The sequence below is a fragment of the Lactuca serriola genome, chromosome 2, assembly GCF_051521515.1.
Source record: "Lactuca serriola cultivar US96UC23 chromosome 2, Lser_US96UC23_V15, whole genome shotgun sequence".
Lineage (NCBI taxonomy): Eukaryota > Viridiplantae > Streptophyta > Magnoliopsida > Asterales > Asteraceae > Lactuca > Lactuca serriola.
This window is the reverse complement of record NC_136409.1, coordinates 144,630,413-144,653,642: the sequence shown is the minus strand read 5'-3', so window position 1 is coordinate 144,653,642 and position 23,230 is coordinate 144,630,413. Positions and strand designations below refer to the sequence as shown.

At 35.4% G+C, this 23,230-nt stretch overlaps 3 protein-coding genes across 3 annotated transcripts; 2 read left to right on the top strand and 1 right to left on the bottom strand.

Annotated features, from left to right (window-relative positions):
- The first annotated feature begins 4,527 nt into the window (after positions 1-4,527).
- Positions 4,528-5,132, top strand: LOC145089630 (mitochondrial import receptor subunit TOM20-like). Its single transcript, XM_079028045.1, has 4 exons — positions 4,528-4,605; positions 4,704-4,751; positions 4,832-4,891; positions 5,007-5,132. The coding sequence occupies exons 1-4, from the start codon at positions 4,528-4,530 to the stop codon at positions 5,130-5,132; spliced, it is 312 nt and encodes a 103-aa protein (XP_078884171.1).
- A 7,663-nt stretch (positions 5,133-12,795) lies between these two features.
- On the top strand, positions 12,796-14,001 carry LOC145089629 (mitochondrial import receptor subunit TOM20-like). The gene is made up of 4 exons (XM_079028044.1): positions 12,796-12,960; positions 13,089-13,136; positions 13,638-13,739; positions 13,885-14,001. The coding sequence occupies exons 1-4, from the start codon at positions 12,796-12,798 to the stop codon at positions 13,999-14,001; spliced, it is 432 nt and encodes a 143-aa protein (XP_078884170.1).
- An 8,255-nt stretch (positions 14,002-22,256) lies between these two features.
- LOC145089628 (uncharacterized) lies at positions 22,257-22,853 on the bottom strand. The gene has a single exon (XM_079028043.1). The coding sequence runs from the start codon at positions 22,851-22,853 to the stop codon at positions 22,257-22,259; it is 597 nt and encodes a 198-aa protein (XP_078884169.1).
- Positions 22,854-23,230: the final 377 nt, after the last annotated feature.

Sequence of the window (23,230 nt, the reverse complement as noted above, 5' to 3'; positions counted from 1 at the left end):
CATCCAAATCGAGGAAAAGGAAATAGGGTGGATAGCCTTCCTAAGTCTTTTAAACATTCCTTATATAACTATACACATAGAGGCATGCAATTGATAATATAAAAGCATAAAATAAGTTTTGTAAAACCTTTGAACATAATTATTATCTAAGAAAATATCGACTTGATGTCAATCTATAAAACGGTTTGAAGGCATGGGTTTGATAAAACGGTTTAGTATAAAGAAACATTTGTTTGAAACACAGTCGTAAATAAGTTTGAAATGTAACATACATAGTAATATGCACAGTGTAATAAGGAGTTTTAAACACATAAAGTGTTTATGAAAAACATTTGAAGGAAACTGTTTGGTAAAACGGCTAATGAGTAGCCAATCATTTAAATGTTGTTTATTAATCACAAGTGATTGATATAATAACTAGCATGATTCTACTTGTATCCCCCCCCCATAAAACATTTAAAAACAGTTAAAACATTGATTAAGTGATTATAACACTAACTAAACATGTATAAACATCCTAATGCGAGGAAAACACTTTTGGTCAAGAGCTAGGAGGCTAATGGGTTGCAACAAAGGAGTGCAAGACCTCTTATGGGAGTTTATGGTCAAAAGACCATATGTGTTGGAGTTTACGGCCCAGGGGAGTAAACTCCTGGCCGTAAACTCTCTATAGGGTCACTAAATGAAGCCTAACATTATTACAACTTAAGTGGTGAAGTGCTTCAAGGCAAACAATTGTTTGGGCTTCCTTTTAACACCTTTGAGGAGTTCACGGCCCATGGACCATATCCCATGGAGATTACGGCCGTAATCTCCCTTGGGAGGGTGTTTGTGGTGTTTTCAAGTCCCTAATTTATCTAAGAATGAAGCAAGGAAATTGTCCAAGGCTTTAGGAGAGTTTATAGCACCATTTGGCACTATTTCTTGGAGTTCACGGCCCTGGAACTTCTTGGGCCGTGAACACCTTTTTCTTGGTGTTCTAAAGGTGTTTGCTAGTCCTAAACACATTAGGGTACTTGTCTAAATTAGTCTCTTGGCTTAAGGAAGGTTTTTAGGGCATTTTGACACTTAAAAATGGAGTTCACGGCCCAAGAACATCCTTGTCCGTGAACTCACTTCTAGCCTTTGTTTCTGGTTGATTTTGTGGTCTAAACATGTAATGGTGGCTTCTAGTTTGAGTTCCAAGGCTTTGAGGGACATTGGTCACTCTTTTGGCCCTTAAAAAGGAGTTTACTCTCCAAGTGTTCTTTGGCGGTAAACTCCCAAATCTTGGGTTTTTGATCCGATTTTGATGTTATAAAACACAATCTAAGCTATATAATATAACTAGATAGAAGTACTCACGATTTGGGATAAAAACCCGAAGATCCGTGAGAGAGAATTCGGCTTTTCTCTAGTTGGAAATGTAACTAATGAATAAATATGGTTCAGATTTCTATATATAGTCCTGAGATTTTTGGCAGAAAATATTTTATTCCTGGAATGAACTCTAATATCCTAGAGTATTGGAATAACAGTGTTGCACAAAACCCTAGTGCATCCACTCTCCTGATATCTCCTTAAGTGCTAATCCTGAAATACCCAAACTTATACCCAAAGTCTGGAAATTTCACTGTAACTGTTCTAACTTCTATTGGCTTGATATGGTTTGTTCAGAATGGAAATTTCGGGTTGTCACATCCATCCTCAACATCCTTCTTGCTAGCTTGGGTGTGAGCCATCAGAGGCACGACAAGTGTGGTGTTTGCTGCCAAAAGTTTTTGAAGAAGGAATTCAAGATTGTTTGCTACAAAAATCATCAAGGTACATTTTCATCCTTATGAATTAGATTTCATATAGAAAAGTTTTGTAGGCTGATAGTTCATAGTATGTTGCCTATATGTGAAAGACATGGATCCTTATTAGGTTGCATGTGCCCTAATCATTTAATCGTTAAATGTTTTTCTTCTTAGTGCATTGATTTTGTAACCTTCATAACCCATCAAAATAATATTTTAGTGGGTACCTTTGTTGTATAACTGCAGTATGCAAGGTAGAAAAATATAAGGTATCCGATTTTTGAATTTTAATTGTAGCAAAGGCAAACCACAACGATAGAAGTGAAAGTGGACTTGGTTGAACTTCTTTTCCGGACTACTGAAATCATCTATTCCAAAAAAAAACTCTCGATAACAAGGTTAGGATTTCACACACCACTTGTTAAATGTATATCTTCATGTTTTTGTGTATACATATTCTTTTTGTTATTTTTTTCTATATGAAACCTTCTAATTTATGTATTTCCTTGTTCGTTGATTAGTATAGAATCTAATCAAATGGGGGAGGGGATGTGCTTAATTGTCAACATCGGACAATGTAGATGAGTCGAAAACTATGGTTAAATGTAAGCATGATCTTCTAATGTGAATGCTTGGATCTATTATCGTTCATGAATTTGCTAGATTTTAATTTCTATTCATTCTAAAGATGTTATTTAGAAACCGTATGACACATTGATCACTGACTTTAAGAAACATGAGGCATCGTGTTGCATGGCTATGTATTTTTGTGTAAGAGGCGCACTAGTTAGGGGTGATTATTAAAAATAAATGAAAATAAATTTGCTAAAAATTAAAGTTGCATAAATTAAAATTTGTTGAAAGTTCAATGATAAAAAGAGAATTTAATTCCACAGTGGAGTCCTGCACCTAGTACTGATTAACAGGCAGTAATAATTCTCTTTTACCTAATTAGCTAACAAAAACAAGTTTTTTTTTAGTTAAACCTAATTTTTCAGTAACTTAATTAAATAAGATTTTAATCAAATTAGAAAATAGCATTAAGATCATTGTCGCAAAAAAGTTTGATACTTTTCACAAGTTGGTAAGTGTAAAACTGGTTAAAATTATGATATATCATAATTAAGTCATTTGACTGAACCAATCTAATATTTGTTGCTTATTAATTGTTAATTAAAACAATTACAAACATTATATTAAAAACTAAGCTGATAAAACTAGATAAAATCACAAGTCAAAACCCAGCCTAATGATTACTTGTAAGAAAAGTCAAATCGATACGAAACTGAAATCTAAGGTTTTTAGCCAAACATGGCTAAAAACGATTCAAAACAATAAAAAGTAAAGTCTAAACTGTAAATATTACTAAACTAAATGAATAGATCAAGTTACAATCTTAAGATCTTCGAAATCCGTTGAAAAATGTTGAAAATCGCCAGAAACCGTGTGCAATGGCTAGTATTTTGTCTGTTGGATTAAGGGGGTATTTATACAAGAAATCATCAACATATAAGGCTAAAATTGCGGAACACGACTCGTGTTCCAGAAACATGACCCGTTTTTGGAGGCGGACAGTCAGACACGTCCCAGATCCTTTCGAATGATGTATGATGCTGTTTCAAGACATTTTTTTTTAACACGACCCGTGTCAGAGGGAGCATAGTGCATGTTTGGCCGTCGTGCTAAATAAGTCTTTGAAAATCAGATAAACCAGAAAACAATCCTTGGGCTTGGGACTAGGGGTGTAAACGATTTGAGTCGAGCCCTAGCTTGTCCAAGCTCAAGCTCGGCTCGTTTAATTTTGAGGAAGCTCGAGCTCATGCTTGTTTAATTCGATATCGAGTCGATCTTTTAACGAGTCGGCTCACTTACACCCCTAGTTGGGACACAACTTATGTTTGGTTTCTAGGTCTTTGGTCTTCAAAAATTACAAAACTCAAACAAAACTTCGTGATGGAGACATGTGCCGTGTCAGAGTGAACACCGCCCGTATTCGGCCACTTTAATTATTATTTTCTGGAGAAAACATGGAGCTAAAACTTGAAAACATGTAATCATAGTTCGTGATTATTTGTTGGCGGGGATAAGGGTAGTTTTCGTATGAAATAAAATTTTTGTAGGACCTAAGTGGCTATGCGGTATAACTATAACTCCATTACTCCAATATTTACCGCAGAAAAATTCAAAAACATCACGTATCCGACTCTCGAATTTCAGTAGTCCCCCGAAGCAGACGGCAACGATGGAAGTGCAAACGGCAACGACAGAGGCACAACGGCAACGAAGGAGGCGCAACCGAACTTGGATGACCTTCTCCAGACTGTCAGAAACACCTATATCGAAAACCCTCTGGATAACGAGGTTAGGATTTCGCGCACCACTTGTTAAACGTATCTTCGTGTTTCTGTGCATTCTTGTTCTTATCGTTACGTGTTCCATGACGTCATCTGATTCGTGTATTTCATTGTTCGTCGATTGGTCATAGAATCTAATCAAACGGGGAAAGGCTTTGCTTAAACTGTCTACATTCAAGAGTGTAGAGGAAATGAGGAATCGAACACTATGGTTAAAGGTAAGCCGTGAATGCTTCGATCTATTCTCATTGATGTAATTCTTTTGGATTTAATCTAATGTATTTGCTAGGTTTTGATTTCTTTGATTAAATTTCATTCGACAGTAGCTATATCGGAACTGTATGATGCATTGTTATTTGTTCATCGACTCTAGGAAACATGAGGCATTGTGGTGCATGGGTAGTGCTCTTACTTCTCTTGCCATTATGACTCCTGATCAAGATTCAGCTAAAGATCTCTTTTACTTCCAGAAGGCAATTGATGTGGCAGGTTTCACGTCTACAATTGATTTTTTGTAAATCAGTTTATCTAATGAACTTTACTATAATCGATTATTGATTGGCTGTTGCAGGATCCATGTAATGATCTTTATCAGGAATCATTTGAAGAGGCTGCGAAGGTACATTGTTGCTGAATGATGAATTATTTGATTTTTTTAATGCTTTATAAGCAGCTGAAAACTACTGTGATTTCTTTCAGGCAATTGAATCGCATCAACAGGCTATGGCATCAGGAGCTTCAACATCTTCCTATGCCAGTGTATCCACCCTCTCCTATCTACAAATGAATAATCTGAGAGCAAAAAAGTCATTTTTTTACTTGCTTGTTGATGAAGTTGTTAAATGTGTTGGTTAATAAATCAAATTGTGTGCAGTTATTGCAGGGTTTGAAGTCACGGAAGAGTAGGACTTTGCAGAAGGCTTTGATGTATCAGATATGTAGATGGGTTATTCTTGCTGCATCCATTGTTGGGTTGGTAGGATTTGCAAAAACTAAATGATACAAACACACAAATTGTGGTCAGATTAGAATTGGTTATGATCAAACATTCTATTCAAGAAATCGAATCGGCATGATTCATTGATGTTAATAGCATCTGTTATGGAGTTGCCCTATAATTCATGCTTAATGAGATTGTTATTCATTTTACATGGACAAAAATCAATACTTTATTTATTAGTTCGATTTGATATCCATATTGTTATTCTTTTCATCTTTTACATTTTCATTTGGGGGGATGCTTAAAAAAAGCCAATTTCTTTTTTGTATATTAAAACCATTATACTCTCATTAACCCAAGAAAATCAAAACTCTCTTCTTTTATTTGAAAAAATACGAATCTAATATAGTAGGATTTATGTAAGAAAATTCTTTGAATTGTGTATTCAATGATGAATAATGTATTAATTAGTTGCATAGCCCATCAATGTGATTAATATCAACGTATTGCATTGAGAAAATTCATGATGAAATATTAAAAGAAACATATTCAAACTAATATCATATAACGATTTATATACGTTTTATGATGAAATATGGATTAATTAGAAACATAATCAACCTAATACTCAGCAATATAAGTAAATAAATAAATCATGACTTTATTTTATGAAATAGATCCGTAAAAGAATAAACACACATTCATTACTATGTGTGTAGACATTCCACCTCATCTTGACACCGAAAACACCATTCACATGGAATGGTATAGTCTTTTCCATGAAGAAAGAGATAGAGATAGGGAAGAGAATGAAGAGAGAGATAGAGAGAGGGTAGAAGAGTAACTGAGAGAAGAGCACAACAAGTTCTTGCCGTTTTTCTTGCCATGCGGTTTCTACCATGAACTAGGCAGGGTGTTTACCATGGTAAAATGTGTCACATATGCTCCACCTCATTCTTACCACACTTCACGCCCTCCAACCTAATATGACAATAAGCTTTTTGAACTCAACACACATTCAATGATATGGATTGTGGTATGTGTTGAAAACAAGGAAAAATATTTTATTTCTACTAACTTATAACTATAAGATTGTTGGTATGAATAGGAGAAACATGTAGCCAAAAACAACTTATATCTTCTATTACCTCCCATTAATATATGGATGTTCGGAAGACCAAGTGTTAAAAGAAAGAGGGATTCATCAGAGAGAATTTGTAATCGTAAAGCTTCAAAAGATAGGAAGAAAAATAGCATGTAACATATGCAAGGAAGATGGTCACAACAAGGTTGCATGTAAGTTGGTGGACAAACCAACGAAACTTTAAGTAAGGAGTCTAAGAAACAAAAGACTAAGAAAGTATTATGCGTTCTATTCTAAAGTTTTTATAGTATTTGAACTCTAACATATAACATGTTTGAGTGTATGTTGCAATAGAGGTTGTTGTACAACTGTACAAGGAGGTCTGTAAGCAGAGGTTCAACAAGCAAGTAGTGACGGTTGAGGTGCAAAAAGAAATACAGATTGCGATTCCTCAAACAACACAAATTCAGTAGAACGAGGAAGAGTCAAAGGATTGTCAAACAAACACTAAACATATGCACAAGGGAATTCACCAAGGAAACAAATTTAGATGGTTATAAGTGTAAATTACACGAATGATCCGTATGGTTTGGGGTACTCTGCATGCATGTTTGGTCCTTAACTTTTTTTCTTAACTTGGATGGTTCATTTTACATCATTTTGTTGCACTTTTGGTCGCTATTTGACCTAAAAAGACTATTATGCAACTATTAACTTTTCTTAATTGATTTATTATTTACAAATTATTTATAAAATTAAAAAAACTATTAATAATATTCCCCGTCCCTTCCGTTTATCTTCATCATCATGCAATTGACCGCCACCCTCTTAAACTCGTTCGTCTCCCTCTATCCTCTCTAAAGTCCATTTGCAGAATACAAAATAAACCCATATTTCCATCTGTAGAGTTGTTTAGGGTTCCAACGGAAACCTCTATACCGTTATTACTCTTGTTTCCATCCATAACTATTTAGGGCTCCAACGGAGACCTACGTTGGAAACCTATACACTACTGGAGATCCAAAAGTGTCGATGACCTAAGGCTTGTGTTATTATCATTAGACTTGAGCAAACAATTAGCCGGTTAGATCTATCAATGATAACACTACTACCATCGCAGTTATGAGCCTTCGTCTCTCTCACCCATTTGTGTTGCCATCTGCAAGAGCTAACACTACTGTCACTGATGCTCTTACATACGAATCAAGAATGCAAATCATCAACACAAATCTAAAAATAATAATGTCGTCTATCTAATCACCATCATTACTCTTTTCTAGATTTTTTGGTGGCTTTGAATTCTGATTTTGGCATGAAATCGATAAAACATTTTGACAAATGGTATGTGTTTGTGATTGTAGATTCTCTTTTTCTCTTTCTCATCTCGTTTGTACCGGATATGAATATTTGTGTTTGATTTTCTAGTTTAAATTTCTGGTCTGATTGCTATATGTTGGCTTCTGATTCTATGTATATGAAGGCTCAAAGCCTCCGCAATCGTTGGGATTTGTAGATTCAAAATCAGTGAAATTGAGAAAGATAGAAGCTCTAGTTCGTAACTGATAGGGAGATACGAAGGTAAACTTGATTTCAGAGGTTGTAATGGTAAAAAACATGAGAAAGTGGTGGTAATCGGGCGTATATTAGCGATGGTTTGCTAGAGTTGAAGTACCGTTGTTGTCGGAGATGGTAATAGCTGACATCAATTGTTTTGATGGTTCAGCAGTATATGGTGTTGCCCTCCCTCCTTAAAGTTAGAGGGTTCAAGTCATGTTACGGACATAGGTGGATTTAGGAGAATAGTTTAGGAGTAGAATAAATTTGCCATTCCAAAAAAATTGTTTTGATGGAGTGGGATAATTAGTGGGCTTATTGTTATTTTTAAATAATAAAATTATTTAGAAGATAATAAATAAATTAGAAAAATATATTAATAAGGGCAAAATAGTCTTTATACTTCGGACAGGGACCAACCACGTAACAAAAACATATGTTGGGGTCTATCCGAGTTAAAAAATTTTTTACTCTTGTTATAATTATTAAGGCTTAGTGAGCTTCTCAGTATACCATATATTACATCATATATACAATGCATCAACATAAAGTCATCAGCTCTAACTCCGACCTACCAACTCTCCTATCAACATGTATATAACATACATAACATTTATACATAAAATAACGACTCTATCCCAACCCTAAGTGAATAATATGGGCCAAATCATAGTCTTATAATCACTTCCTGCCATGAGCCAAATCATGGTCTTTCCTTGTAATGCCAAGTACTAAATCCTAGTCTTACATATAATTGTCATGGGGGTCATATCCTAGTCTTTCATACAATTGTCAGGGGCTAGATTTTGGTCTTTCATACAATTCATAAAGTCATATGTGGTCAGAAATCAGATAGACAGTCGAACAGATAGTACGCCCGAAAGCAACAAATCAAACAAGAACCATGCAATAAGGCTTTAGACCAAGAGCTCTCAGGCTATCAAACTTAACCATCTACAACCATTACTAGCATTACCCTAACCAATCATGACACCTAACAGTATCATATTACCAAAAAACATTAAAGACATTAAATACACCAAAGGGAATCTTGTTGTTAATCATTTCCATTATATATTGATATTTGTTGATCATTACAAAAAGGCTAAATTACCAACCATACCAAAAAGGATTCCAACACACATTTCGCTTACTACTTATACGGACACACTACATAACCTTAACTATAACCAAAGTTATACAATTCATCTCATGTACCACCTGACATCCAAACCTAGAAATTAATGACATACAAAATGCATATAAGGACAAAGACAACCAACTCAGTCCATTTCAACTTTGTGCTTAAACTCTTAACTTCTAATTTCAGCTTCAAAACCTCCAAATCATGCTTTACATGTTCCTCATTTCAATACATATGGGATATATGTTAACATTTCTTTAATATATATATATATATATATATATATATATATATATATATATATATATATCGGTTTTGATATAGTTTTTTTTTGTCATTTTGACTCTGTTAAGTACACAAATCTGCCATTGCCATTATTGATCACATTTGACAACATTATTATATCAAACACAAACTACCAATAATCATTAAAGATTTTGGATGCACCAAAGTGTTGTTTGTTTTTTAAAAGGTAAAAGTTTTGTAATCTATGGACCACATTTGCAAACATATGTAGAAGAATAAGTATACCAAACGTCTTGATCTTGCAAAAAGAAAATTGTTTGATTTTTAAAGTTTGTAGGCTGCTAAAGTAAATTAAAATTAAAATTAACTGATTTTTTTTTATCTTAAAAGAGTTTTTTCTTAATTACCTTTTATCAATATTTTATCTCTAAGTTATAAAAAAAACTAATTTGCAAATTCAAAACAATATTCATGCATAAATAGAATCAATCAACTTATTCAAACCGTATAAAAAAATACAAAAATGCTATATATGTGAATATTCATGAAACCATCTATAGGTAAGCATATTTAAAAAGATCTAATTGAAAAAAATATATAGATGAAACAATCTACCGGGAAATTTAAAAAGATGATTCATAAGTAATAAACACAAAAAATAGGATGAATCATCAGATTCCTTAAATAGATGAGAATTAGTTCAATTTGACAATATTATTTGCTAATCCATTGTTTAGTTAAAAAGAGCTTGTCGATTATGAAAATGGGTAATTGAGTTTGTTGAATAAGATCATGTCATTGTTTGATTAAAGAAGTTAACTTCCCAAACAATTTGAACTATCATTGACATCACATTAATTTTGCTTGCCCTAGATTTACTTTATGTTAATATTTATATCAAATAATGTAGTTTTATAACCTTTGCTTACTTATTAACATTACAAAAAGGCTAAATCACCAACCACACTAAAAAGATTGCAACATACATTCCTCTTACTACTTATATCAACAACTACATAACCTTAACCATAACCAAAGTTGTATAGTTTATCCCCTATGTCACCTCAAACCCAAATCTAGAAGCCAATGACACGTAAAACACACACAAGGACAAAGACAAATAAATCAACCCATTTTAACATTGTCCTTAATTTCTACACTTCCAATTTCAGCTTTAGAACCTCCGAAACATGTTTCACATGCTCCTCATATCAATACATATTAGTCTTTGTATTGACATTGATAGGTTTTGATAACTAAAATGATACATTTTCTTATGCACGGAAACGGAAACATAATAAAAATAATTGTTTTTTACCATTTAAAAAAAACCATCAAGGTTCTAACTACATAGGTTATAATGATATTAAAACAATCATAGGGTATTTTAGAATGACAACTTTGGAGCCATTGATCCTGTTCGGATTTAGGAGTTGATGAAGATGGAAAAGATAGTTTGATCTTCTCTATAAGTATCCACCAATATGAGTAAGTCATGAAGGTGCTAGTTCTCTTCATGTATCTTGAGCTGCTTTAGACTTCAAGTACTTAATACAATTAAGTACAAAAGGAGAAGTATTTCTAAACCGTCAATACTCTTAACTAGCTTCAAAAGAGAGCAAGAGAGGAATAGGGATATAGGCTACGAATTTCAAGAGGGAAGACAGAAACTAGCTAAAAAACTAAGTGTTACATTCTCTTACATACACACCATCTAAGATCTAAAGCTCATAATTCCATTTAATGCAAAGTGATGGTCATTAAGAGGCATGAAGTGTGTAAGAGGGAGGTTGGCAAGCAACCTCCCATCCCTTAAAAACTTACGACCATGAGGAGAGATAAAGGAGAGGGTGAAGTCTTCAACATATTACTTTAATAAACTAATGTATCTTGTAAAGTCTAGTGGAATCCTAAGTGTCTAAAAACTTGTATATGACTTATTAAATCATACAATATGATTATAACTAATTTATACTCTCTTGCCCTTATAGTCCCTAATAATGTCACCACCTGCTGCCATGCCATTCCTTGAAGAACCATCTGTGTTCAACTTCAAAATACCAAAAGGGGGAGGAGCCCATTTGATAACTATCATTTTCATAAAATATTAATTATTCGCTAATTAAATACAAGAGTTGAATTATTTATTACTAATCAAATACTTAATAAATATGTAATATGTGACAAGTTGATAAAAGTGTGATCCTATAAGATCAGATGTTAATAGCGATATTATTCGATGATGATTATTGAAAATATAAATCCAACAAACATTTCTATAATATACTAGGTTTTAATAACTTTTGCCTCGTTTAAGTACAAGAATATACTATTGCCATTATGGACCATATTGTATGACATTATTATGAGAAACACAAAATACCAAAAAGCATTTAAGACATTGAATACACCAAAACATGAATCTTGTTGTTGATATCTTGCGTTATATACCGATGTTTGTTAGTCATTATAGAAAAGCTAAATTATCAGCCACAACAAAAGTATCCCAACATACATTTTGCTTACTAATTATACCAACACACTACTAAAGAACGAATATTCACATAACCTTAACCATATCCAAAGCTGTATAATTCATCCGCCGATACCCATCTCACATCCAAACGAAGAAAACAATGACACACAAAATACAGACAAAGACAACCAAGTCAACCCATTTCATCTTTGTCCTTAATTTTTACACTTTAGATTTCAGCTTCAGGACCTCCAAATCATGCTCCATGATATTCTTTACTTTGCACTATGAGGGAAGAAACATTTAGGTTGCTCCACAAGCTGGTTAACTCACAGATGAAGGTCATTATTTGTCCATGAATTTCGTATTAAAGACGAGGATAGAGTCGTGCGGTGAATTAAGGATCTTGGATATTTTTTATGAAAAATAAAGGAACAAAGAAAAAGGTGTTGTCACCGGTGCTTAGTTGATAATTTGAGGCTTACGTGGATTATAATAAGCGACACCATTGATACTAGTGGTGGATCAGTGTTATGGGGGTCCATGGACCTCACTTGAAAGTGGATCCTAACCATTATCCTAAAAAAATTCATCTTTTGCTGAAGTTATCTCTTTTGGCCCCCATTTTTGCTAAAAAATCATTTTTTTTGTAATATTTTAATAGAAAAACCCCCAAAAAAATCAAATTTTTAGATTTTATTTTCTGCTTTCAAATTTTTGTCTAATTTTTTATATAAGATGGACTCCAATTATATTTTGCTCCAGATCCGTCACTATTGTATACAAACCGGTAAGAAATATAGTCTTTGGCCCTTTTAGTGGATCAATTGTTATTTTGGGGGTGTATAAATAAATATTGAAAAATAAACCCAAGGACCAAATAAAGCCAAAATGAAAAGCTGACGGTGGTAGAGTGAACTTATGCCGTTAACCCTCCTTTACGTGCAGCGCTGCAAGTTCATAAACCCTAGCTGATATTTACAGACAAAAAAAGTGATCCATCAGATGTGATGGATCCTTTTGTTGAAAGGGAATCTGAGAGGAAAAGACACTCGTTTAGCCGCTGCAAAAAAATTCTCCAAGAAGCCCCTTGACACAGATGTACGCTTCTCTCCCTCCCGATTATATATGAAGTTAGCAGCTAGTGTTAATACATTAATTCTTTTTTTCATGTTTATAAAATAATTTTGACTGAATGAATAAACAATGTTTAGAGGCTATGTCAAAACTTCATAAGGCGTTGACTATCGATCCTACAAATGATAAGGCTGTGTGGTACTTAGGGGAAGTTCACAAGTTTAATGCGTTTCTAAACCCTGATCATGATGAGGCGAAAATTGAGTATGACGTGGCATTTCCATATTTCATAAAGGCTGTAGAACTGGTATTAATTAATTACTTCATCCCTTTTCTTGTACATAAAATTATTTATTTATTTATTTATTTATTTATGTTCTCTAAGCATTAAATCCAAGTGTTGATGTTTTCTGTTGAAATGTATTGTTGTCTTAGTCTCCACGGAATGAAGATTATCGCTACTCTTTGAAAATATGTGCTCAGGTAATTCATTCATCTAAATTTCTTCACTTGTTTCTCTTTATCAATTAATTGCTCTAGGTTAATTATTCTGTTTTTACTAATTCCACAATATTATGTAATTTAAATTTACTTTCACAAAATATTTGAAGTGAATCATAATCACATAAATTAATCACTCCTGGTTTGTTTTAGTTTAACCACCTTTTGACCTTTTACCAAAATGACCACCTAAGAACCTTAAAAGAATGAATAAAAAACATATTTTTTTTCATATGATGTTAGTTTGCAGTTTCTTTCTTTCTTTTTTTTTTATCTTTTTTTTTTCGAAATGTGAACATCTTTGCAATATGTTTGTGAAATATGATTGTTTTCAATTTATTGGAATTTTGCAATTGATTGACTCAAATGGTTATTTTGTTTTTAAAAGTTTGTCAATTTTGTGATCATCCCATATTTGGTTCATTAAGTAATTCAAATTTACTTTTAACTTAAAAACAACAAAAAAAAAAATCAATCATGCAGCATGCACCTGAGATGCACAAGATGAGGAACATGCAAGGTGAAGTTGGTCTAGTTGATCAGATATTGGCTAGAGAGTCTGGTGCCTCTTCTTCAAGTGTTAAGGTTATTATGATAATAATTTCTTTATTTATTCTTTTCATTATATACTTCTATGTGTATGATTTTGCTTAATTATTGCACATTATTTTATTTCCCTAAGTTTTGACCATTATATATAAATGTGACTATTGTGTGTTGTGTGTTGTAGGGCACTTATGATTTAAAGTGTGAGTTACTTGGGGGCGTAATTCTTGCTATTGGGCTTGTTGCATGGATAATTATGACCAAGTCCAATGTGCCTCCACCTCCATCAAGTTCAAGATAAGGAAAGCTTAGTTTAGTTAAAATAACTCATTTTATTAAAAGATAAGGTCACATGACACAAATCTAAATTTATGTTGGTATAAAGAATGAGCAATGCAATGGTATTAAAGTAATGAAGGTTTTACTATTGGAATCCAATTACGTTGGTATCATGTTATGCTAATGAGTTGAGACTTTTATTTACCAGTAAATTTATTCAATAAAAGGCTTACATTTTTTTTTTGTTAAAATAAACCTAACTCAACATATTCAATGTTAGTTTATTAATGGAGCCGGGTTACCGATGCATAAATTGGATTTATTTCTAAAATAACCCTATATTTTATCTTATGTTTGTTTTAGATTTTTTTTTTTCAAAATAAACCCAACTTTTATATTCATTATTGTTAGATGTTAGATTCCTTTGTGACTCAAGTTTTTCTTATCAATATCCATATTATAAATAGTCATTAAATTCCTCAAACATCGCATTATTATTTAGTTTCGGTTTAGTAGACTTAGGACCTTCAATCCCTAAATTAGCGAAAGAGAAGAATTTAAAATATGAAAAACCGAAGATCATTTATCAACATATAGATCCTGTCTTCGTCTGTATTAAAAAAAATAATAAAATAAAATAAAAATTAAAAAAAAAACATATTCAACAACAGCCTTTTATGAAAATTTTGACAATATATTCATCAAACATCTTTTATGAAAATTCATGAAAATTCATGTATTTAGCGAGCTCTTTTATGAAAATCGCTAAGGGTTGTTTTTGTTTTTTTGAAACCGGCGGAAAATATATTAAACATTCTAGCCCAAGAAGAAACAAGACAGGGCAAGCAAACAACAAAATACAAGTTTTACAAAACATTAAAAGGATAACACATCCAATCCACCAATTTACACTCCTTTTCTTTCCTCTATGTTTCACTCAATTAAAAACTAACGAACATATATTATCCGCCACTTTGGGAACATTAGTTCTCACGTTGTTGAACACAATATCATTTCTCACCTTCCAAGTGCACCAAAGATAACCATAAAGAATAGCCAAGAGGATTGTTCGTTTTTTGGGACAATTACCCTAGACCGCATTGTACTCCAAGAGCTCTCTAACCGAATGAAACTGAGTAGGAGAGAGGTTACACCAATTCAAAACCTCACACAAATACAATAACTTCCAGTATTACCAAAACGGGTAAGAAACTTTGGTTTTTGTCCATATTTAAGTAACCATGTTTTTTTTCGTACACATTTGACCAATAAACTTGTTTGACCTGTTCATAATAAGGTAATATTACCGTAATTACTAGCCATATTACCTTATTTTGAACAGGGCAAACAAGTTCAATGATTAAATATGAACGAAAAAAATATGGTTACATAAATGTGAACAAAGACCAAAGTTGGTTACCTTTCTAGGTCATTGACCCTTAGATCTACCCCATTGCCCAATAAAAAGCGCATCTTCGGCATAAAACAAATGAGAAATCAACGGACCCTTATTTGGAATTTTCACCCCTTGATACAAGGAAAGATCACAAGCTGATTTCATGACCACACTTAACCCTTCAATAGCAATAATGAACAAAAAAGGCGAAAGAGGATCGCCATGACGAACACCACAAGTAATATGAAATTCTTTAGTAGCCGAGCCATTGATGATAACGGAAACTCTTGAGGAGGATAAGCACCCCTCGATCCATCGGATCCAAATATCACCAAATCCCATTTGCTTCATAACCGTAAACAAACTTCATAAGATGTTTTTATTAATGAACTTCATTAATAAAAACATCTTATCTTCAAAGATCTTCGGACCTCATTTTAACCTAAACCAAAAAAAACATGGGCCATCTTGCAGTTTTTTCTTTCTTTCTTTTTTTTGCTAAAAATGCATTTTTAATGTTTATGACATAAAATTAAGTTTGAAAAATCAATTTATTTCAACAGCTGCAGGCGTTAAAAACAAAAAGTCTTTTTATTGTAGACTGCAGACATTTGGTACACTTCTTATATCGTAGAGGCTTGCAGATGTGGTCCGCAGACTGCAGACAATTTGACTTCAAAAAAACAAATAGCACCTTAGTGTCAATTTGTTATGTGTTTAGGGGCGGACGCAATTGTAACATCCAAAAACTTACAACCAATTTAAACTTTTCGAAAACAACTCATATTCATTAAGTTATTACAAAAAGGTTTTCAATTCATTTATTATCAGAGTATCCCAGATTATCGACATAAAACTGAGGAGCGGTACGATCATGCCTTCGCCTTGCCACGATCTGCTGAAGTACCTGAAACAATACACTGAAACTGTAAGCTCGAGAGCTTATTCAGTTACCCCAAAAATACCAACCACAATACCATACACATATCATATCATATCATAAACAGAACCGCCATGCATATCGAGTCTACAGTGTGACTAGTCCGCCTGCACCAGGCCTTCAGTCCACCCGGTCCACTCTCTCTCCGAGTCTACAGTATGACTGGTCTGCCCGCACCGGGCCTTCATTCCACCTGGTCCACTTTCTGAGTCTATAGTATGACTGATCCGCCCGCATCGGGCCTTCAGTCTATCTGGTCCACTCTCCGAGCCTCGGCACGTCTGGTCCGCCCTCTTTGGGCCTTCAGCCTATCCAGACCGCTCGTCGAGCCTTCGGTCTAACCGGTCCGCCCTGGGTATGTTGGCCTACAGCACAAAGCAGGACCCGCCTCAACCCAACCCCAGTCCAACAACCATGTGCACATAAACATATAATGATATAGCAATTCACAACTAATCAACCGATCTAGCAAATCACATAACATAGCAACATCCTAACCAGGATACCGACCTAACTGGTCACTAACATAGCATCATCATGTATACCAGGATACCAACCTTAACCAGGTCTCTAACATATATCATCCTAACTAGCAGGATGCAGACATAGCAAAGCAATAACATAACAAACAACTACCCGAATTCCCATCCGATAAAGGGTCGGCCTTGGTGCCTTAGACCCTGTCGATATAGTGAGGATAACTCACCTGCTATAGCTAACTGAAGAGATAAGATCACGCTGCTCCGACCACCGACACGAACTCCACCACTGAACACTACCAATTAACCAAATCCAATAAATACCAATAATTACCAAAATACGCTTGGAAGTCAAACTGGTCAACCCTTGGTCAAAGTCAAAGTCCTCAGTCAAAGTAAACCTTCCAGGTTGACCCTACTCGCCGAGTCAACCCGTCGACTCGTCGAGTTCCTTTACTCAGAAACTCCCATAATACGACTCAACTCGCCGAGTCACCCAAGACTCGTCGAGTCCAACAATCTCAGAGTCCCATCCTGCTTAACTCACCGAGTCGTCCCTCGACTCACCGATTCGAGGCTTAACCAGAAAGGGTTAGGGTTCCACGACCAGACTCGCCGTGTCCAAGAACAGACTCGCCGAGTCCAAACGTGACATCTTCATTCAGACGATTTCAGGCCATTTCATTGCTTCCAATACATAGATCTGGACTCCTAGGGCCAGATTCACACGTAAAGTTTCCAACTTTATGTGCATGCAAGGCTCAACAAGCTCCAACTAAGCTACAAGAAGGTTTTGGGACAAAGATACCCTAAATCAAGCCCCATGGTTGATGCTTTAAGCTTCCATGGCTCACTATTAACCTAGATCTGAAGTTGCAACTTCAGATCTAACCTCTAAACCCGAAATGGATTCCAATCAAGCTAAAATTCCCAAAACAACAACCAAGAATGGATCTAGAAGGAGAAAACTCAAGGTAACGACTTGTTACCTCAGAAATGTGCCCAATAAGGAGTAGATTCTGAATCTACAATGATCTCCCGATGCTAGCCTCTTGATCTTCTAACTTTCCCCTCCTGAAATCTTCTTCCAAGCTCAAACTTTAACAATGGAGGCTCACACACACTAATTAGGGTTTCTGGAACTCAAATGGGTAGTAAAGAGGCTGAGGGTGGCTATAATGTGCTTTATATAGGGCACAACTCCCGAGATTAGGGTTTTCTCCCCTCAGCACCAACTCGTCGAGTCCATCTGCCGACTCGGCAAGTTGACTACTTAACCCGTGACAAAATCCCGCTCCGACTCGGCGAGTAAGAGGACCTACTCGTCGAGTCCCTGACTTAATTTACACTTTACCCCCTTGAACTCTTGATTCCGACTTGAGATGTTACAACAGTAACAAAGGAGGGAGGGAGTGCCCCCAATGGTTTGAAATTTCTTATATTGGAATAGGCTTAAAATATTGTCATTAGTTCTTCTTCATTCATTAGCCCCTAACAAATTTTGGGCCATTGATGTTGGACTTGGGAGTTGGGGTATTAGGCTTAATTTGAAAAACAAAATAAGGCCATTATTGGCTTTATTTCGTTGATGATCAGCTAAATCTCATTTAATCGATAATCCCTCTCCTGTCAATGGTTAAAAAAAACCATCAAATCTGAAAAATGAAAAGGGAGAAACTTGAAATTGAAGTTGAGGATTCAACCTACAACTAGAAATCGATCTTGAACAAATTAAGTTAGTCATAAGTTTGAGGTTTCATAAATTTTTTTACTATAATTCAGTTTATATGGTTGAGGTTTCTTTCTGAATTCTTGATGTATTAATGTTAGGGAATAGTTGAACGATTGAAGGTTACTAGGTTAGAAAAGACCACAAATGAAATATCGATAAAACTTAAATATTGATGTTAGGCATCAAATTTCGGACATAAACTAAAGTTTAAATACTAAATGGAAAGAAGCATAGAACGTAGTCATTCCAGAAAAAAATATAGGGATAAGAATGGAAAATCAAAATTAAGCTTAGAAAACTAATTCAATTAGCGAATAAATTAATATTCATCTTGACTCTTTTGACCTTCAATATGTGTTGCCGATTCCTCTGCATCGCTAAATAATTTATATGATTGAAGTTTTCTATTTACCTTCATTCTTTGAGTGGTATTTAGTTTTTTGGAGGCCTTAGGTGTTCTTTTTATCGATGTCAACTTTTTATTTTCAGTTAAAGAAAAGAACTCGATCTTAAAAAACTTATTCACATTATTTTCATCCGAGCCGAAGATTTATTTGATATATTATTTTCCCCCAACATATCCAAATTATAGATCTGTCACTGTGTATTTGAAGTTGTTAGGGCATCCGGAATACCTTCAACGAAGACTTTTTGTGGCTACAGTGGCAGGCCACCACGACCGTGCACACAATCCTGATCTCATTGTAATGACATGGAGCCACAATCGTAGCCTCTCTTGCTGCCAACCACAATCCACCATGACCAAATAGGTCTCTCTCTTTTCTCTCTTGCATGTTACAAGCCAACATAACCACAATCATTATCCAGAATATACCAACTTTGTTGGGGAAGGAAGATGATGTTGACATGCAGAGCTTTTTTTTTTTTGAAAATGCAGGATTGTATTAATAAGACAGCGCAAAGCTGTACAGAGTACAACAATAGAATTTCAAACAAACATAATTAATAAACAAAGAACATAAAGAAAAATGGAGTTTGGGCTACAACTATCAACTTTTCTATACTTATGCGAGAATATTTTTTGAAGCCCAGCTGCACCCCTCATACACTAAAGCTATTACTAAATTTTGAAGGTAACCCAAAGCCTGTATTCGCAGCGAATTCCGCCTCCTGTAATGCAGGGGTAAAATTGACTCGACATTCAATAAGCATGTAATGCAGGGGTAAAGTTGTCCAAGTCGATTTCATGAAACTGTCTCCAAAACTAATGCAATAATCACCCTTCAAAACAAGGCAGTTTATCTCACCACAACTTCTGTGAAGCTACCAGCATGGGTTGCAGGGGTAAATTGTCCGAGCCCGCTTTAATGAAATGACTTCAAATGAGATAACAAACCAACCTTCAAACTAAACATTTACCCAATGATGTTGTGCAGCTGCAAGTATTCCCAAAAAACCTGCATAGGAGTATTAGATAGGAGAAAAGGGAACATGAAGAAAAAAACACCACACACACCAAAGAAAAAAACGCACCCCCCCCCAGAATATACTAGGATACTCGAACACAACACACACTCGACAAAGAACCCGAAAGGAGTGTTACAGCTAGCAGCCTATTCAACCTATTAAGTTTCTACCCACGTGAAAAAGAAACACCCACCAAACACACACTAGGCTGCAGCTGACACGCACCAAGACACCAAGGGACTCATGTTTTATACCCAAACCCCCCTCTTCCCCAGGCTTAGACAGGACAGCTTGTGTTAACAGGATCGCAACACCAATTCCTCCATCCAATCGACTTTTTTCTTAGTCTGGAATTAATCCAGAGGTGAGAGAGAGTTTGTATGTTATTTAACAAACCTTTGTGCGTGGCTTGATCGTTCGAATGAGCTTTTAGATTTCTGTGGCTCCAAATTACCCAAATGTACACAAGTATGATGTCTGATTGGAATTGAATTTGGTTACTCGACCCCATTCCATTCTTCCAGAATAGTAGGTCAGATAATGAAATCAGTTGGTCTGGGAGTAGATGCCACCAAACTTTGAGATTTTTCCAGACTTTAGTCGATATTTTACAACTCATGAAAAGATGCTCTTCTGTTTTTGGTTCCTGATTACACAAAACGCACAGTTGATTGTTACCAATCCCCCTTTTAACCAGATTCACTCTTGTTAGGGTTCTACCATGAGCCACCATCCAAGCTAAGATGTTTACCTTTTTAGGGACGAGATTGTTCCAATCCCACTCGATAGCAGTTCTAGGTAAGATGGAGCTGTCAATGAGATTTCTTAGGGAAGAAACCGAGAATATCCCTGAAGACTCTAAATTCCAAGACCATTTGATATGCTGGGATGATCTAGACTCTGTAAATAGACTCTTGAAATCTATGTTTTCCTTTGAGAGGATTGTTGGAAGATTTGCAATGTTTCCCCAGCAGCAACTTTTCCTTTTTGCCCTCGAAGGAGCATTTAATCCCCCGTCTCTTCCGTATATTGCAATAATTACGTTCCTCCATAGCTCCTCCCTGTTTTCTTTAAATCGCCACCACCACTTGCCAAGTAAGGCAAGGTTGTGCGCTTTAAGACTTCCAATGTTCAGTCCGCCATATGATTGTTTTGACAGCACTTTTTCCCAAGCTATCCATGAGATTTTTGATTTTTCTGCCGAGCCGTCCCAGAAGAACCTCCTCCTCAACTTCTCTAGTGTGTTAATTACTTTGACTGGAGCCTTGTAGATTGAGAACAAAAAGGTCCCAAGACTCCCTAAGACCGATTTGCAGAGGGTTAACCTTCCACCAAAAGAGAGTGTTGAAGCTTTCCATTTAGATAGTTTGGATTGAAATTTAGATATAAGGCAGCTCCAGTAAGAGGCTCGAGAGATCATAGCTCCAACCGGTATTCCTAAGTAGACAAATGGTAGCTGGGCCATGGAACATTATACGTTTCTGGCTAACATCTCAAGCTCTAACTTGTTTACTCCCAGACCAAAGAGATTGCTCTTTGATATATTGACCTTAAGCCCTGATGCAATCTCATAACATCTAAGGATTCTAATGAGATTTTTGGCATTTTGACTTGACCACTCACCAATAAAGACTACGTCGTCTGCATATTGGAGGTGGTTCAGGGTTGGACCACAATTTGGGAGAGAGATTCCTTTGAAAATATCCTTGCTCGTGGCTTCTTCTAATGCAACGTTCAGTCCTTCGGCCACCAGGATGAATAGAAAGGGTGAGAGCGGGTCCCCTTGACGAATGCCCCGTTCTAATGCAAATTCTTTTGTTGCGAATCCGTTTACTAATATTGACACTCTCGCTGAGGATAGACAACCCCAAATCCAATTCTGCCACTTTTCCCCAAAATTCATCTGAGACATTATAGCATCCAAATATTTCCAGTTCACACAGTCAAAATCCTTTTCAAAGTCGACCTTGAAGAGGAAGGCTTTGACTTTAGCCTTTTTCGCCCAGGATATGAATTCGTTAAGGATCAGGGGTCCGTCTAGGATGTTTCTATTTTTTATAAAGGTTGTCTGAGTTGAGCTAATGACGGGCCCGATAACCTGCTTGAGTCTTTCAGCCAGCACCTTCGAAATTATTTTATAAATGCATCCAATTAAACTTATAGGCCTGTAATCATTTAGATTGTTTGGATCAGAATTTTTTGGAACCATAACTATGAAAGAGGAGTTGTAGCCTCTATCGATCTTTCCAGTTCTCTCAAAGTGTTTTAAGGCCAAATAAATATCACTTCCAATCGTATCCCATTATTTTTTGATAAATTCAAAAGTGAATCCATCAGGACCTGGGGCTTTGTCTGCGCCGCATTTCCAGACTGTTGACTTTACTTCTTCAAAGGATATTTCCACTTCAAGGGAAGATTGGTCTTGATTTGATAATTTTTTGAACTTGCTACTAATGAATTGCGGTCTGTTTGGGTTTCTTTCCTTGAATTTAGACGAGAAATGATTGAAGAATTCAGTTTTAACCTTATCGGGATCATCAGTCCAAATGCCATTTATGTTTATACCTGAGATTCTTTGCTTACGGAGGTTCCTGTTGATTATGCCATGAAAGTATCCCGAATTTTCATCACCTTCAAGTGCCCATTTGCATCTAGATTTTTGCTTCAAATCCAACAACCTTTTTGCTTCAACTTCTGTTAGTTCCTTTAATAGATCTTTTCTTTCCATCATAACAACTATAGGGGGGGTTTCTTCCTCTGCTTTCAAGTCAATCTCGTTTACTTTGGATATAATTTCTTCATTCCTCCTTCTTTCATCTTCACTCTTAATTTTCCTCCATGTTTTAATTTTATCTTTTGTGTCTTTCAACTTCCCAGCAACCACAGATAGGGGAGACATGAGGTGAAGAAACTACTGCACATATCAGCGGCCCAGCCCTCTTTTATGACTACTTCCAAGGATTCATCGTTGAGCCATGAGTTAAAAAATCGGAATGGGAATGGGCCATATTCGTCCATACAAGTTGTTAAAAGGATAGGGCAATGGTCGGAGTAAAGTCTGGGCAACGTGTTCGCTTTTAGGTGGGGCCAATCTGTGATAGTATTGTGAGTTACCATGAATCGATCTAATTTGCTGTGTTTTGATCCGTCCGAGCTCATGTATGTGAAACGCCGACCACATAACTGAATGTCAATTAATCCTGCTTTTGAGATGAAATTATTGAGGAATGTAGCCGTCGATTGGCAGAATTATGAACCCATTCTCTCCGATGGGAA

What these genes read in the sequence shown, in the direction of transcription:
- LOC145089630 (XM_079028045.1), top strand. Translation starts at nt 4,528, where the DNA reads ATGGGTAGTGCTCTTACTTCTCTTGCCATTATGACTCCTGATCAAGAT. An exon ending in ATCTCTTTTACTTCCAGAAG is followed by an intron (nt 4,606 to 4,703) that starts GCAATTGATGTG and finishes TGGCTGTTGCAG; the next exon opens with GATCCATGTAATGATCTTTA. An exon ending in CATTTGAAGAGGCTGCGAAG is followed by an intron (nt 4,752 to 4,831) that starts GTACATTGTTGC and finishes GATTTCTTTCAG; the next exon opens with GCAATTGAATCGCATCAACA.
- LOC145089629 (XM_079028044.1), top strand. Translation starts at nt 12,796, where the DNA reads ATGTCAAAACTTCATAAGGCGTTGACTATCGATCCTACAAATGATAAG. An exon ending in TCATAAAGGCTGTAGAACTG is followed by an intron (nt 12,961 to 13,088) that starts GTATTAATTAAT and finishes TTGTTGTCTTAG; the next exon opens with TCTCCACGGAATGAAGATTA. An exon ending in CTTTGAAAATATGTGCTCAG is followed by an intron (nt 13,137 to 13,637) that starts GTAATTCATTCA and finishes TCAATCATGCAG; the next exon opens with CATGCACCTGAGATGCACAA.
- LOC145089628 (XM_079028043.1), bottom strand. Translation starts at nt 22,853, where the DNA reads ATGTCTCCCCTATCTGTGGTTGCTGGGAAGTTGAAAGACACAAAAGAT.